The sequence below is a fragment of the Puntigrus tetrazona genome, chromosome 1 (genome assembly GCF_018831695.1).
Source record: "Puntigrus tetrazona isolate hp1 chromosome 1, ASM1883169v1, whole genome shotgun sequence".
NCBI classification, from domain to species: domain Eukaryota; kingdom Metazoa; phylum Chordata; class Actinopteri; order Cypriniformes; family Cyprinidae; genus Puntigrus; species Puntigrus tetrazona.
In genome coordinates, this window is record NC_056699.1 from 12,727,619 (window position 1) to 12,744,249 (window position 16,631).

At 36.5% G+C, this 16,631-nt stretch overlaps 1 protein-coding gene across 2 annotated transcripts in view; it reads right to left on the bottom strand.

Moving 5' to 3' along the window:
- Positions 1–16,631, bottom strand: part of chrna8 (cholinergic receptor, nicotinic, alpha 8) — a 48,257-nt gene that overhangs the window by 3,045 nt on the left and 28,581 nt on the right. For both annotated transcript variants that reach the window (XM_043243742.1, XM_043243753.1), the window contains 5 exons: positions 4,866–4,945; positions 3,466–3,633; positions 802–996; positions 610–696; positions 381–490 (listed from right to left, as the gene is read on the bottom strand). In XM_043243742.1, the coding sequence (XP_043099677.1) occupies positions 381–490; positions 610–696; positions 802–996; positions 3,466–3,633; positions 4,866–4,945 (640 nt within the window). The remainder of the gene's footprint in view (positions 1–380; positions 491–609; positions 697–801; positions 997–3,465; positions 3,634–4,865; positions 4,946–16,631) is intronic.

Sequence of the window (16,631 nt, forward strand, 5' to 3'; positions counted from 1 at the left end):
TGCAGTCTGGAGAAGTTGACGTTAGCTGCCAAAAGATGCTGCAGATTTTGGGAAGTTGGAGTTGACAGATTTCTCAGAACATAGTGCAGTATGTGATGGAACTCTATCTTCAGACCCTGATTCCATCCAGTCGGAGGATCTCAAACATGATATTTTAAAGCAATACATATTTCAGTTGTCCATCTCCTGGCAATGAGACACATTCTTCTGTGTGAGTTTGTGTTTACAGTTTCAGCTATTTAACTCGGTAACTGGCTGAAATTGTATTTTCTTTCTTTTATTTCAGATGATATTTATTGTTTTTAGTGTTAGTTTGCAGGTCTGCACTGCGGTCATAGTGGTCCAATTTTTCTTTTACCTTAAAAACCGTTTTCACTCACCCATCTTGGCATCTTTCCCCCTTGTGGATCATGATGATGAAACTGCAGAACAAGGACGGTGACAACAACAGACAAACCCACAATCATCATGGTGCTGGCAAAGTACTGAGCTAAGGAGAAAAGAAGAAACAAGCTTTTAAACCTGCAAGCTGTACAGTCTAAAACAACATCAATGGCCAAAACGTTCTGTGTGAGATATATAATATAAAATTATGCAGTCGCCGTGTACCTATGAGAGGAACTGAGTCAGAAGTGGCCGGCATGATCTCAGCCACCAGGAGCATGAAGACTGTTAAGGACAAGAGGACGGTGATACCTGACAGACGGGAAAGTGGAAAAGTAAGTATGATTCCTTCATGCGCAGTTGTGCATAAAGCATTGTGATAAAAACAAAGATTTATGGTCAAGCGTGTTATCTTACCCAGTGATATCTTCTCTCCAGAATCCGCCGGCAGCAGGAAGACGAGCAGAGCCAGGCCGGAGATGAGCACGCAGGGAATGAGCAGGTTCAGACCGTAGTACAATGTTCGCCTGCGCATCGTTACTGTAAATGTCACGTCAGGGTACGGCTCCTTACAGCACTCATAATACAACTCATTACGCTTCCCAGGGACCCCTGACACAACACAAAGGAACACATTCATGTTTATGTTGTACAACAGCAGACATTTTCCACTAGTACTGTACACTCTGGTGTCCCATTACTTTTTATGAAGCATTACAGGCGTAAATCTCATGTTTTTGTTGTTAAAATTCTTAAATATTTTCTTGCATACTGTGTAGCACAAAACCACGAAAAGTGGATATCAGTGTCGCACGTCTGTATCATCTTTTTTTTGCTATTCCACCTCAGGGGTCTTGATTTACTTTCTAGTAATGACTAAACATTTCATAATGAGAAAATAAGTCGTTATGAGAAAGCATTAGAACGTTTGTCATTATTATGAAAAAAAAGTCATAATGATAGATTTTTTAATTTAAAATGTATTTTGTAAGTTTGAAATCATGTTAAACAATTGACATATCCCATATTTTGGTTAGAGGTAAAAAAAATGTATATGTATATATGTATATAATTTTATATATATATATAAAAATTTACACAAATGGACAAACAGTATATGCAAAAAGTGTATATAAAAATTATTTTTATTAGGCTTCAAATCCTTTTTGTTTATTTTATTTGCTTTCTTTGTTAAAAGAGGTAAAAGCAAAGGCAGCACTTCAAAGTGACCCTTCCGCAACAGAACTCAAGATGAAGGCTTTTCTGAAAATAAAGGCTGTCAGCCCAGACGAGCGTATTTGTGACAGGACCAAATCACAGACAGGATCTTCATGACCTTTAAAGTGCATAACCTCCAAAACTTTAAATCTAAAGCAAACATAAGATTCAGCCATTATTTATTCCCTGTGTCTTCTCCTTGTTCTGTGTGTGCAAGACTAATATTTGCTTTCCATTTTCCTAATTTTTGCAATGCACTCCCCTTAATCCTACGGTGCTCTCCAAAGTAGGCACGCAATTCAACAATTCTGTTCTTCAGCAAGCAAGCCCAACCCAACTTTTAATGATATGAAACACAGCAATGTTTTCTATAATATAGTATGCAATCCACACTTCAAAATGCATGAAATAAACATAATTTCTACCAGCTGAAAGAGTAAAGGGAAACAACGACATGACATGATGCAAATGAGACAGTCTTGATCTGTCAGGGTCAGACAGCCCTCCTCTTCAATTGATTAAAAATTAAATCAAAATTGTAATTAATCAAACTAGGCAGGCGGAGGAAGAGCTTTCATCAGGATTTCACGCTGGTCAGAATTGTCATGGCACTCAGAGACAATCACATCAAAGCAAATTGCTGGTTTGAGTCATTTAACTGATTACAAAAGGCCTACCTGAGTGATGTGCATGTGTGTGCATTTGAAAGAGGAGGGATTTGCAATCATAGTTATGCAAATTTGTGAGAAAAAAACCCCCACCTCGTATCATATACAGCGATTTTTGTTGCATATCATATACGTTTGCACTACTCTGCAACAGGGTTACCGGTAGGTTGTGGCTGTGTGTGTGTGCAATGTGTGTCTCCCTGCGGTGTTAAAGATGCCCGTTCACAGACTGTCCATGTCACTGCTCAACCTTGGCACGCAACTGACCATTGGTGCCAGCCAGAATCAGTGCCAGAGCACTGCCAACTACCATCAGGACCCCATCTGTCGAACAGACCCTGGGTCACACTGGCATTGAAATCAAAAATATGAGAGACCGAGACAGAAACAGAAAGATTAAAAAGCCAAACACGATCAGATTATGAGATTAGAAAACCTGCGCCACACAAACATTCATTTCTAATATTAGTGCAAAACATCCTATAGTGTTGCACGATTACAGACATTTCACACACTAACACATTAGGCTATTTAATCCCGTTATAATGTCAAATCACACTTTTTTGATCGTCAGGATGCTAAAATTCTGTATGTGTGCTGTCTTGATCCATTCAAAATCAAAGAAGGAATGCTCTCTTGAGAAAAGGAAAGTCAAGACACTTTCTTTTTACTGTCCATCTGAGTGTGAACATAAAAAAAGAAGTGTCTTTCAAAGACCTTCTGCACTGTGTTTTAAGTTTGTGTTTTCTACAGTCCGACAGGGAGGACAAAATGATCAGCTCAGCATTCAGATGAGCCAACAGCACTTTAACAGTCTGCCATGAAGCAGATGCATTTCTATCAAAAGTGTCCCTTCAGGCAAAGAAAACACACATGACCTATACTGAACGCACAATAATCCATTACTGACACTAGAAACCCCAAATGTGTAGAAAGCAAACAGATCTATACCATTAAAGAAGGAATGTGTGAGTCACAGGGGTTTGTACTCGATGCTTTCATAAAAATGGATTTGGTTTCACATAAAATGACGAGAAACTTGAAACAAAAATTATTATATAAATAAACAATAATATAACCTAAAAATTCAATATAAAGACTATGAACATATTTCATTGCCAAAACAACTCAAAAGGCCAGACATCTCTGAAATCTCAGAAGAAGACCTGAAAGTAGTCATGCCATGCACTCTTACCCACTAAATCCCATTCTCCATTGGGAATGTATGTAGAGATGTCCACTGCCTGCATCTGTAGATCCAGAAGCCAGCCGTTATGAGTCCAGGAGCCAAACTTCAGGTCACATTTCTGTATGTCGAATGGGAACCAGCGCACATCTATGTAACATGTGCTCTTCAGAATACCTGCACGATTACACACAAACACATACGTACCTGTATCAACTAACTTAATAAAACTAGAAAAAAATCAGACGCAATTGTATGAACGAAAATTATTTTAACTATTACAGTATAGTGAGAAAAACTATAAATTCTATTTAAACTATGTGAAAATACCAGTATTTTCACAGTGATGTAGATACTATTTATACTATGTAAAACGTAACTTTTTTTAATCTAAATTTTATTCACTTTCATTTGAACCTTTCGATTATTTCCTTCATTCCTTTGCGATGTGATATGGGATGAGAAAAGGGAGAAGAATGAGTTCAGCAATATGCGGATTCAAACTTGGGTGGATAGCATCAACTGTTACACGCTTTACTCCCTACACGATTAAATGCTGGTGCATTACAGGATTGAAAATGATGCAGAGAAAGTTGAGAGCGGCCCGAGATCAGTTTGTCATTCCTCGACTTTATGCAAATATTGAGCGGAACGCCGGGTAACGACCAATCACTGTAAGAAGAAGAAGATGAAACCAAACTGAGCTTAAACATGGCTTTCAGAGGCGTGCTCTGCCCTAAATGTGACACGGCCCAGAGCAGTGAGGTTATAGATTTAACGCTGTAGAGGAAATGCACCGTTAGTGTAAATAAACACGGGTATAGTGTAAAATGTAGAAACAAATTAATAAACCATTTTCTCTTTTGTTGAGTGATTCAGCTACGTTTAATAACGTGCAGTTGAATTTTAAATGCTATGTAAATTTACATCACAAATTATTATGATTTATACAACAGTTCATTCCGGTCCTCGAATCTGATTCTGGTCCTCTCTCTGGCTGAGAGGTCTTTCCAAAATCACTCAATATCACCACAGGATTCATCATTTGTATCACTGAGCTTGAGATTGTTTTCCAGTGGCTTCTCTATTTCTCACAGCGAGCGTCATGGCAAACATCCAAACCCACTAAAATCTTAAATACTACTGTTGTTGTGTGACGGAATGTAGTTTTAAGAGTTTTTTTAGATGAGAATCTAGTTTTTTTAGTTGATCTAATCAACTGTCAACCATTTTGGATCCACTGTTTCTTATTTATTTAGACATTTGTGCCATTGAACTGTTATATGAACAGTTTCAAACTTCTGATATATAGCATGTGTATAGCATGTGATATTGCTCATGTACAGAATGAACATTTTTTATTAACAAAAACATATTTGTGCGATTGATATAGTGAGAATAATTTGTACCTGGTGGTATGTACTGACAGGAACCTGATGCATTAACCAGGACATTTGTATGGAAGGTGGCGTCGAACCTCTCGTCAGCACTGCAGATAAAGAACAGAAATGCAGTCCTCAAATGTTTGCTATGCCCTGTAATCTGCATAAACCAACACACACGGGACAATCAAGTGCTAGTTATTGTCTTCATGCTATGCAACTGGTCATGATGCAACTTAAAATCATTTCTAGCCTCTGCAGAATAATATATGCGTCCTTGTCATCTTGTGTTTCTCCTACCTCCCACAAGAATAATGTTCTGTTGATTAAAATGTCCAGTGCAATTGACATTGTGGTTTCAAGGAGGCAGTCCAGCAGTTGTATTATTCAAAAACTTATTCATAATTAATCATACGTACCAAAGCACCATCAGCAATATGATTAAGAAATGAAATTCAGGTAAAATCTTAGCAGGGACAGAGGCATTTGATAATACATTTGTAATGTCATAAATCCTCAATGACATTTAGGACTCATTAGTATGTAGGAGGTACACAATATGGTTTTAAATATGTCATAGTAATTATACACTTACAATATACAATTATATTATGATCTTTTATTTGCCACATTAGTCATTTAATTAGTATTTGGACAGAGTTGTAGATTGTACATGTGTGTGGATGTGAGTGGAAGTATAAAATGGCAGCATACAAATATGCATCGTGTGTATGTCCAGTACACTTATGTGTAAAAATGTATTTAGACTTCAGGTATTATGGATGCTAAATGCTAAAATATGCATGTTACAAATAATGAAATTGTAAGCATTATGTCTTATGATATTTGCAAAGCCAACATGTGCCAGCATAGGTCTGAAAGGAGAGACTTCAGCATTTAAACATGAAAGTATTTTGTTTATGTACTTTCTTTTTTTTTTTTTTTTTTTATTTTACTTTAATCTTTTGTTATTTTATGCATTTGTTTTTAGATATATATATATATTTTTTTTTTTTTTTTTCAACCACGGAAATTTATGATTTTTCATGATTTTCAAACAACATTTTTATTTTATTGCATTTTTATTTTATGTAAAAAAAATAAATAAATAAATAAATAAATAAATAAATACATAAATAAAAAAACTTTCATAGAGGTCAAAGAAGACAAAATGAGATTTGAACTGTCACTGCTCTTTGCTGTCAGACATCAAAAATGACCTTTCAGTAAGATTGCCAAGGTACTATTGTCGCTAATCCTTTCCATTCTCAGAAAACTGTCCCTTTATTTAATAGTGGTTTGGCAGATTACAACCTGCCAAACTAAAAGGAGGCTGGCTGGCTAACAGTCAAGGTAAAAAAAAAAAAAAAAAAAAGGAAAAAAAGAAAAAGTATCTCACATAATGACAGAATAATTATTTTGACAGCAATTAGTACAGGAACCAGCCTGCAAATTACCAGTTTGCCATACAGATCACCTGTCATGCTAACAGTGATGCTTTTGGGCAACATAAAATATCCATTACATGCCTGTAAAAGAGTAACTCAATTGCTAATCAATCATGGAGTCCAGTCAAAACCATGCAGAATTAACCCATTATTTAAATAAGTAATGCTTACTCTTGACATTTAATTACTCATCTGGATTAATTAAGTGTAATAGTGTGTCTAAGTAGTTTATATATAAACAATGCCTTGCTAATTTAATTATTTATTGATTGACTGATTGATTTAATATGTATGTCTTGATTAAATGATGTCAGAATGAAATTTTTTGTGTTAACTATCCCTGTATGTTTCTTGACATTTTATCTGACAACAATTACTGAAATTGGCTTTTTGGCTTTATAGAATGCTGTTGCATTTCATATATATATATATATATATATATATATATATATATATATATATATATATATATATATATATATATATAAAATCACATATTCAACATGTACTATTTAAGTAGAATGTGTAAAAATTTCTCTTAATTTTAGCAATTCTATATGACACTAGTGACAATGAAATCACTTACATCTGCTTTAAGGTTACATTTTTCTTTCAGTCACTGAAAATCTCACTGAGAGCAGTTTTTAAAGAATGAATGTTCTTCAGTTAGTATCTGACATCATTCTTTTAGTTATACAGTATAATATTGACATAAACAACAAGTGGTTCATTGTGTAGCAGAAAAGAAGAAGCTTCTGACAATATCTTTTTACCTCTCAGAGATAACATGAAGTTGATTTCCATTGTGCACAGACATTCTTTGTCTGTCCTTTGTCTGTCATTTACATTATATTGCTTAACTGTCAGAGATTTCTCCAGGTTAACGCACAGTGATACCATGTATGAAAACGTACTGTGCACCTGCTGCAGCATACTACTGAGCCTGTCTCCCCCCATTTAGATAACTGATTTGTGCAGTGAATTATCATTGCACTAATGCGTTTTGAATGTTGAACGTTTTTTAGTCAGGCTAAAATCTCCTCAGGAAAGTATTTAGACTATGAATGTGGAAGCAAGAACATTATTTTGTGTATTCGCTGTAATGCAATGCGTTCATGCAGTTTAAGTTTAAATAACATTATTTTCCACATACTGTGCATTATTGTTTCTCCTCTAAGCCCGCCTTCCAGAAATGGGTCAATTTGTACAAAGCTCATCGTTCTAAAAAAGTGAGGTGTGCTCTGATTGGCCAGCTATTCAGTGCTTTGCAAGCGTTTGGCATTAATGTTACCCCCTGACCATAATGTGATGCAGAGTCCCGGCGTGATCACACAAAAACAATACAAAGAAATGTAAACAGTTTTTAAAGAGCCACTGCCACGTCTTGCCACTGCACATCTTACATTCTGTGTGATTGTGAATATCTTTTAGAATGTTCTGTGACTAGGCCTGCCATTGGCACCACACCACATCCATCCTCATTAAATATTTTAGCTAAATGCTTCTTGTCTTGTCTTTAGAGGTTTATCCTCTTTCGACTTATCCTCAGAGTCGGACAGCAAAGTCAGCATCTCTCCTGGATGTTCTCTTAATATATTCATCTTAGCATGACATGATGCTTTAGCTACTGTCTCCTGCCAAGAGGATCGTTGTAATTGGCTGAGCGGCCATGAGCGATATTTTATGTGTATGATCTGGCAGAATCTGAAAGATGTAGATTAAAAACTATTTACACCAAGTAAATTGTTGTAATCCATCTTTAGGAAGAGGTGACACCTGTCAAGCTATGACAAAAGACATTTGCATAATGCAAAATTATGAAGCCTAGTCATAGAAGGCAATTAGCGCTGTCAGTCACTGACACACAACACAGCTCCCATTTCTCTCTATCATACAGGCACGTTTAGTTGCAGTTCTAATTGTTCATGATGGATGTGGTAAAGGTTCCATGGAAGGAAAATTTTACTTTAAATAGGTATATATATGAACATTAAAATGAGCTCCCCTAGCCTTTGGAAAAATGAAAACTCAGATGGCCCAATCTGGAATCTTCCCTTTATGTCGTCATACGGGGAAAGGTTACCTCCCCTTTTTATGCTTTGCCCGCCCAGAGAATTTAACAGATGAAACCAGATCGACTGAACTGTACACTCAGAAGGATTGCGTATCTGACGGGATTGTTACTATGAGGAGAATCAGATCTCGTGTATAGTAAAGACAAACTCCTCGTGTCTATCTAGTCATGATTTCAGTTTTATCAGGCAACTAATTTTACAACTACGTTATTATTCCAGCTAACGTTACAACTAGTGACTAGTCTATGGAATTATATTTATGCTAAATATCATGCACTTTGAGCACAGGTAAACAGATTTTTGTGGAGAAAATTTTTTGCTTGCAAAGAAGAAAGTATTTTGAGCATGCGAAGATCAATTTAGCATTTTTTTAAATGTGTGCTGACTTTCTCTTTTGAACATGTGCAATGTTTCACTAGCTTTCTCCCCTGGTGCTCACCCTCAGTGCTCTCTAAATGCTGACAGCTCAACACAACCCAGCGTTACAATGTGCCAGAATTCCAACCAATCAGAGACAAGGCTGCTAAATTCTGATTGGCTGCACTGACAACTAATCACATGAATTACCAGCGACAGTGGAAGAGTTAAAAATACAGTGCCCGCGAAATTATTATGCAAGTTGACATTCATGCTTTTTACCATTTCAAAACAACATCACTCTTAAAAACTCCTGATAATCTTGTATTTAATCATTTCTAACTGATGTATAATTGCTCATAAAGGTTAAAAGTAAAAAAAATCTCATATTCAGGTGTACATACTTACTAAACATGTTTTCTTTTACAGATAAAATGGGCCAAAAAAGAGGTTCAACTCAGGCTGAAAGTCAAACAAGTATTAAATGCCCATTACAAATATTCAAAACTAATGCAATATTAGAAATTGCAACATTAAGGCGATTGGACAGCAAAATACTCAGTGGCTCAGCAGGGTCAGACAAAAACATGTGAAGGAGCCCTACTTACGAAGAATCACATACTAACATGTAGTAAAATAATTTGAAGACAAATTTTGGCTTTATGGACAGATGGGAGTTATTTTTTTATTTTATCATCTCAAGACTTTATCTGCAAAAGAAAGTGAGCTTAATAACTATGTACACCTGAATTTAAGGTATTTTTCACTTCTAGCTTTCATTAAATATATATGTGCTTGAAAAAAATCTGATTATCAACTTGCGTAATAATTTTGAGGGCACTGTATTTTTTCCTCTTCCACTGTTGCTGGTAATGCAGAGAATGTGGTGCGCTCAAAATATGATCTTTTGCACTCAGAACTGTGGCAGAAATATAATTTCATACTAGTCCAGCTGATCACAACAATGCATATACAATAACACGATTATATACAAATTGTCAGTTTTACACACATGTATATAGACATTATTTCATAAAAAATTAGTCGTGAGATGCAATAAAAATTTAGATGTGCCCATAACAACAAAAGACACTACTTCATTGAACATTTTCTGATATTATGTGTGCAAGCATTTTTGTTGATCGTTTCTGTCCACTCGTTTTATAGTGTTTTAACACAGCTGCCGTCATTTGTTTGTCAGGCAGTAACATCGGGTATGTGATCATATTTCTAATTTGAATACATAGATTCTGGCACCCGACATGACAAGAAGATGATATTTTAAGCTCCTTATGTAGCCGAATCTGCGTTGTTTTGAAAGCCGCCTTTGTTTTGCATCCAGCTAGCACTGACATAATTGCGATGTCATTACATTTGATTGGCCTGGTCATGTGTCAATCAGAAAAAACAGACCAATCAGAAGAGAGGCTCATGAACAGTAATTAGACAGACCAAAATTGACCTTTTTTTTCTTAAGGACATCAACACCTAAAATACAACTCCAAAAAGGTGTACAACATGGGACCTATATATTAAAACCAAATAATTGTAGAAAACATGATGTTATTGTTAGTACGTTGTTATTGCCACGTGACCAATGTAGACCGGTACAGTAATGAATAAAAAGACAGTAATGTTGTTCACCACTTTGACAAATTACTAAGTGCCTAACTGATAACTTTACTAAGTTAGGAGACCTTCCCACAGTTTCTCCAGTCTTCTCCAGCTTCTTTGTGTGACGTCAAAATGTATGCATTTGCATTTAATTTATATGAACAAGAAGACACAGTGATCTCCCCATTCAACTTGTAATTTATTTGTAGCATACAAAAGATGTTCATTATTTGTCTCATTATGTTGCACCATCAATTGATTTTGATCAAACACATTGTACACATAAGCTATAGTTTCGTTCACTACTTTTTAAATCCTCTGGCATATTCTTCAAACCAGATTTGTTTATCCTTATCAGATTCTTTTTCTATCACTTTCAAGGATGCAAACTAGTGAAATATTTTTTTGTGACTCACCAAATGTTTTTTTATTACAATGTCTTTCAAGCCCAGTAATTTTTGTCACTAATAAAATCATCCAGCTGCAGTCTGCTCTTTAAACGAGTGTTGCACACAATATGTAGTTATAGTTCTGCAACAAAATGAAAGCTAATTTTAACTATTATTGTAATATAATAAGCCTGGATTAAAACTCTTTCTCAAGACAACACAGTCCTAAGCCCTTTATACGCTATTCTGTGACGTGAAAGGCCCATCAAAACCTCTAACCCCTTAAAATATCTACTATAATAAAATGACAAAATAGCAATGTAAAAGATGCTTGGAATATTTATTGACTGATTGAGTGATTGATTAATTAATTGTCAGGATACACAGATATTTTAATTCAATTTTGCTAAATAACCACAAAAGACAGTGAAGTTTAAAAGAGAAAAAAAAATTATAAAATGGGGGATGGAAATCAGTGCGGTCCATTATATAAAAATAGGGTGGTGGTAGGGAAAGTAAATCTGACCTCTGAGCTCTGTCTAAATAATACATAACACTACATCTGTTCTCTCCTAGCACACACAAACAACACAACCCACTCACAGCATGTTTTATATTATAGATAAGGGGGACATTAAGTACAAGGTAAAGTGTTTATCTTGGGATTTACACTGCAAGTACACTGCTATGCAAAATACAGTTTTTCACAGTTGCTGACAGTTGTTCTTAAAATTCTCCAAACTGTAAGTGCAATTGTCCCAACTGTTTACTGGAACATCAGAACTATACTGCATGTCTGCAAAATGTAACTCTGCAAAACATTTCATTAATGCTTAAGAACCTTGTGTATGTAAATTGGCCTATACCTTTAACAATAATAAAACGTGTTTTTGTGTATGTGTAAGCCACACCATACTTTTTTTAATCAATGTTATATACAAATTTGATTTAATTATTATTTATATCATTATTTTGTGCATTTGGTGTAATGCAATGTGTTCATGCGGTTTAAGGTTTAAAAAACGCATTGTTTTCCACATACTGTATATTATTGTTGCTCCTTTAAGCCCCACCTTTCAGAAACGTGTCAACTTTTACTAAGCTCATTGTTCTGAAAAGTGAGGTGTGCTCTGATTGGCCAGCTATCTAGTTCTTTGTGATTGGCCAAATACCTCAAGCGTGTGATTTAAATGTTACACCCCTTATCATAATGTGATTCTGTGTCTTGGTGCTATGACACAAAAAACAATAAAACCCATTTGACACAATGCATTTGTTGCATCGAGTAAGGACACAATTACCCATAATAACTTTGACTACTGTCTTTTTACACGTTGCGTTGCATATTGTGCCACATTACCATGAAACCATGTCTGCATTTGTGATCAGAGAAACAACAAACAACAAGCACTACTCTACACTGCTCAAATTTGCATTTGAATAGTTAGTATAAAATTTTTTAAATATGAAAACATACTTACAGTCTGTGAGTAAAAAGAAAACAGACTGCCCTTGCAAGTTGGAATTGCCCCACTTTATAGAAACAGCCTATATGCAGAGTCAGCATTGTAAGCTACTCTATCAGGTTCAGGAAACAGTCCTCTCTAAAATGCACTGCACACATCAGAATATTTGGGTTGAACTGTTCTGGAACAGTGTTGTAAATACAATTTCTAGTTGTGTCCTCTTTTGGAAGACACAACAAAACAGGCGTCTCCACAACATATGGCAGCAACACTACAGCAAAAATTTGTACTTCTTACTTTTTTTTTTTGGTGCAAACATTTGGGTGGTGTCATGCAGGTCCTCTCATGCAGTGATGTAGACATGTACTGACGTGTTTAAAGGAAATGTTTTAGTCTTAACTTTTATAAAGAATATCTCTTTGGGTTTGAATCTTTCGTCTTTGCATATTTAGGGATCTTATCTATGCATAAACAGCTTGTTATACTCCAAAGAGAAAGGAAGAACATCTTTGTTATGTATGTAACCTTTGTTCCCTGAAGAATGGGGATGGAGACGTCATGTCAGTGACCTACAAATTGGGATATTGCTTGGAGACCAGTCTATTTCAAGTGTATAAAAAAGTCAATGCATATTAGCCTGAACTGAACTAATTTTTCAAGCTTTTTAAGGATTCAACAAATGAGGGGAGCTCAACGGGTTCTAATGTATGGGCACTCTGGAGCAGTTAACAAGCTGACCTGAAAACAGGCCTCTCAGTACCTTTATCCATTTGAGATGAGAACACAGGAGGATACCAGCTCCACACAAAGGCTATAGAACCTAGCGAGGCTCCACAAGCCAACACCCAGGAGGATGCCACTTTTTTGTAGAGTGGGCCCATACCCTGAAGGGGCAGGGCACACCCCTGGTGGGCCATCCTCTGCTTGGAGCTGGCATTTTCCTTCTACCAGCCTCCGTGACAGACAAAGACCTGGTCTGAGGTCCTGAAGCTTTGCATTCAGTCAACGTAGCATCAAAGACAGCACAACTGTGATCAGACATGCAATTTCCTGAGGTCTGAATGTGGGTGCCAAAGAGTGCCTTGTCTCGGAGTGAAAAGATCCTTCCTTAGCCAAGGCTAAGGAGGGGCTGTCAAGAGGAGAATCAGTTCTGGGAAACAGGTCTGCTTGGGCCAATAGGGTGCCAATAACAGGATCTGCTCCTTGTCCTGCTCACTGGTAGAAACACATGTGTGCCAGCTGTGTGCCAGTGCATCCATGCCAAGTGTTCCTTTGGTCAGGGAGTAAAACAACTGTCAGTGAGTGGTTTCTGGAGAGGCAAACAGGTCTACCTGAGTGGGTCTGAAATGCTCTCAAATCAGCTGGACCATCTGGTGTGGAGTCTCCATTCTCCAGGGAGTGCACCTAGGGACCCCCAGCTAGGGACTCAGCCATGGAGCCACTGCTAAAGTGGTCTCATATGGAGCAGCCCCAATGACGTGTCCACAGCTGCAGTTGCCATATGCCCTAGGAGCCTCTGAAAATATTTCAGTGGGACTGATGTCCTGCTCTTGAACATATTCAAGCAGTTCAATATCAACTGAGCATGCTTCTTGCCTGAGACATGCTGTTTGTTTGATCGAATCCAACAGACAAAAGAGATCCTCGGACAGAGTTTGCTCTTCTGCTAACTGACCGAAAGACCCAACAGACTGAGGTGTTCTAACAGCAGGTTTGCACAACTGACCCTGTGACTAAGCTAAAATGAATCTGGGTAGTTGAGAATGTGAATACCCTGTTCTCTCAATGGAACAAGGACCACCTCCACATAAAGACATGGAGAGGACCTTGTAGGACCTTGTACTGATATGCTCAACCTTCGATTGCAAATCACAGAAATTGCCTGTGGTGCAAAAGAATCAAAACATAAAAGTGCGCTTCCTTCAGGTCGATTGCTTCAAACCAAATTCCCGGGGACAGATGCACCGAAGATGTGTTTCTGCATCACCATTTAAATGGAAGACTGTGAAGTGCTTGATTCCAAACTCAAAGGTCCATTATCAGCCCACCGCCTTTCTTAGGTACTATTAAGTAAGGGTTGTAAAACCTCATCCTCATATCGCCTTCGACAACAGGATGGCAATCTCTGCATGCAAGACAGGTGTATCCACAAAGTTCACTGCTAAACTTGGGAGGATGAAGAGCGAACTAAATAGCTTTATCCAAGCACCCAAAGACCAAATCAGCAGGAACAATGGAAGCAGGTAACAGTTGCACGCTGAGGTTTGATCACTTCAGTCTGGCTGGCACAGAACTTCTCTGTTTCACCGAAGAGGCAGGTCTGGGACATGGGAGCATTTAAGAACTGTATCTTGTCAGTCTCACGTATGTTGGCCAGCCACAGATGGACCACCACGGTTGACATTGCACGACCCAGAGAACTTCTGGGTCATGACCACCTTTGTGCAGGTCTTCAGTGCTTTTGTACACAACAGGTGGGGTAGCACTAAGAGGAGGAGCCTGTTTTTTTCTTCGCCATTCTATGATGGATGGGATTGGTTCCTTGCAACTGTTGCCTCTGGCTTGCTTAGTTGGGGACACTTAATTTCTACTTTAATGTTTATGAATTTTCTTAATGTTGCATTTAAGAAAAATGTAAGTGTCTAATCTTGTCATTATACATTACTATCACTCTATTCTCAAATTGATACTGTTCAGTTCTTTGGTACAATCTGCATTGATAAAAGTGCTATATAAATAAAAGTGATAAATAAAACTCAAAGTAGATTATAGTCTCTTGGAGCGAGATCCCAATTCGCTGGTCACCGAAGTGACTCAGTGTGACCGGCTGAAAGGGAAATTAAAATCACATCAATATGGCTCCTTTAATTTATCTAATTTCATATTAGTTATATGCTGTTTTTTTCCTACGTTTTGTTGACATCTACTGTTTTCTATACTATACAAGAATATACATGTCAGTTTTGTTTGTGACTATTACTGAACATTTTAAACATTTCAAGAGCAGGTAAAAATGTATTGGAAAATATATAATGCTATTTTTATATAACAGTTTTATTCATATAGTACATTTATTACAAAGGTTAAATGTAAAATTATGTAATTGATAAAAACGTAACCTATTATAACAATGTGATATTTTTAGTGCAACTGCACACATTGCAGTTAACATCTCTTCCATTTGAACAGAAGTCTGATATCAGATGAGTATGTCAGCAAATACTAGCTCTTGACCAGCTCTTGTAAATAATTCAGATTTCTTACTAAAACATATATATTTGTTCTAAAATATAAAACAAGAAGCAAATAAGACATGTTGATTCCAACAATGTTATTGCTTATTATAGCATGTATGTGTGCATCAGGACAGGAAAAGACACTTAAAATGGACTGCACCCACCCTTTATATTTCCACACAGATAGAATAAAAGGGTTTGAAACTGTAGAGTTATTTTTTTATTATTATTTAAGTCACGTTGTCTCTCTAAAACTCTTTCTTTTATTGTTCGTTTCTTTTCAGAAGAGTGACATTGCCATCATCAGGAGTTGATGATCTATGGATAAGCAGCTTAATGATGTGTGTAATTCTCCTCTCACCTCACTAACTTCTTTCTGGGTATTCTTCTCCTTTCTTCTTTGTTACTAGTGGTTTTTAGCCAGATCAAGCCAAACCAACCAACTCTTTCACAGCTTTGAACAGCTAACAGCAAACAAAAAAACACCTATTGAGAATTCTAACTCAGGAAGGAAATTATATGTTGGTATGTATTTCAATTTTGGTAACCAAGATTAATGATCAAAGAGACAACAATATTTCCAAATTGTAACACATTATATATTACTAGTTACTCATAGAATATTACTGTCTCTGAATTGTAATGCATTTTGCTTTTTTTTTTTTTTTTTTGAGTTATTGGGTATTACATGTAATACATTTTTATGTGCCAAAAATTGCTAGTAATTTGCTAAAGACCAATATTCTTCCCACAGTTTAAAGAATTAGCACCAATTACTAAATCTGATTAATGAGCTAACAATAAATGGCATTACTTGATTCATTTTATTACTCTCCTTCAATAAATTTTTGCTTCTGAAAGGTAAACTCTTACAAATACATATTCAATAAGGTCAGGCACAAACAAAAATGTGGCCATGCCTTTTTTAGCTCTAATTATTCACTGCATGTCTTTAGTAAATCCTCACAGTACTACTGTAATGGCAAAAGATCATTTACGCAGCATGGTGCAAACTGCAAATCTGCAAGCCCCAAGTCTTTTGCTGAAGGGCACAATGAAGACAATGGTAGTTCCACACTTCTGGTGTTTAATTAGACTAGACATTGGCTACACCAACACATTAAGGCCCAATCCCATTTCTACCCCTTAGCCCTTCCCCTTTCCTGAAAAATCTTTGTTTGAAGGGCTTGTCTGGTTCTACCTTTACC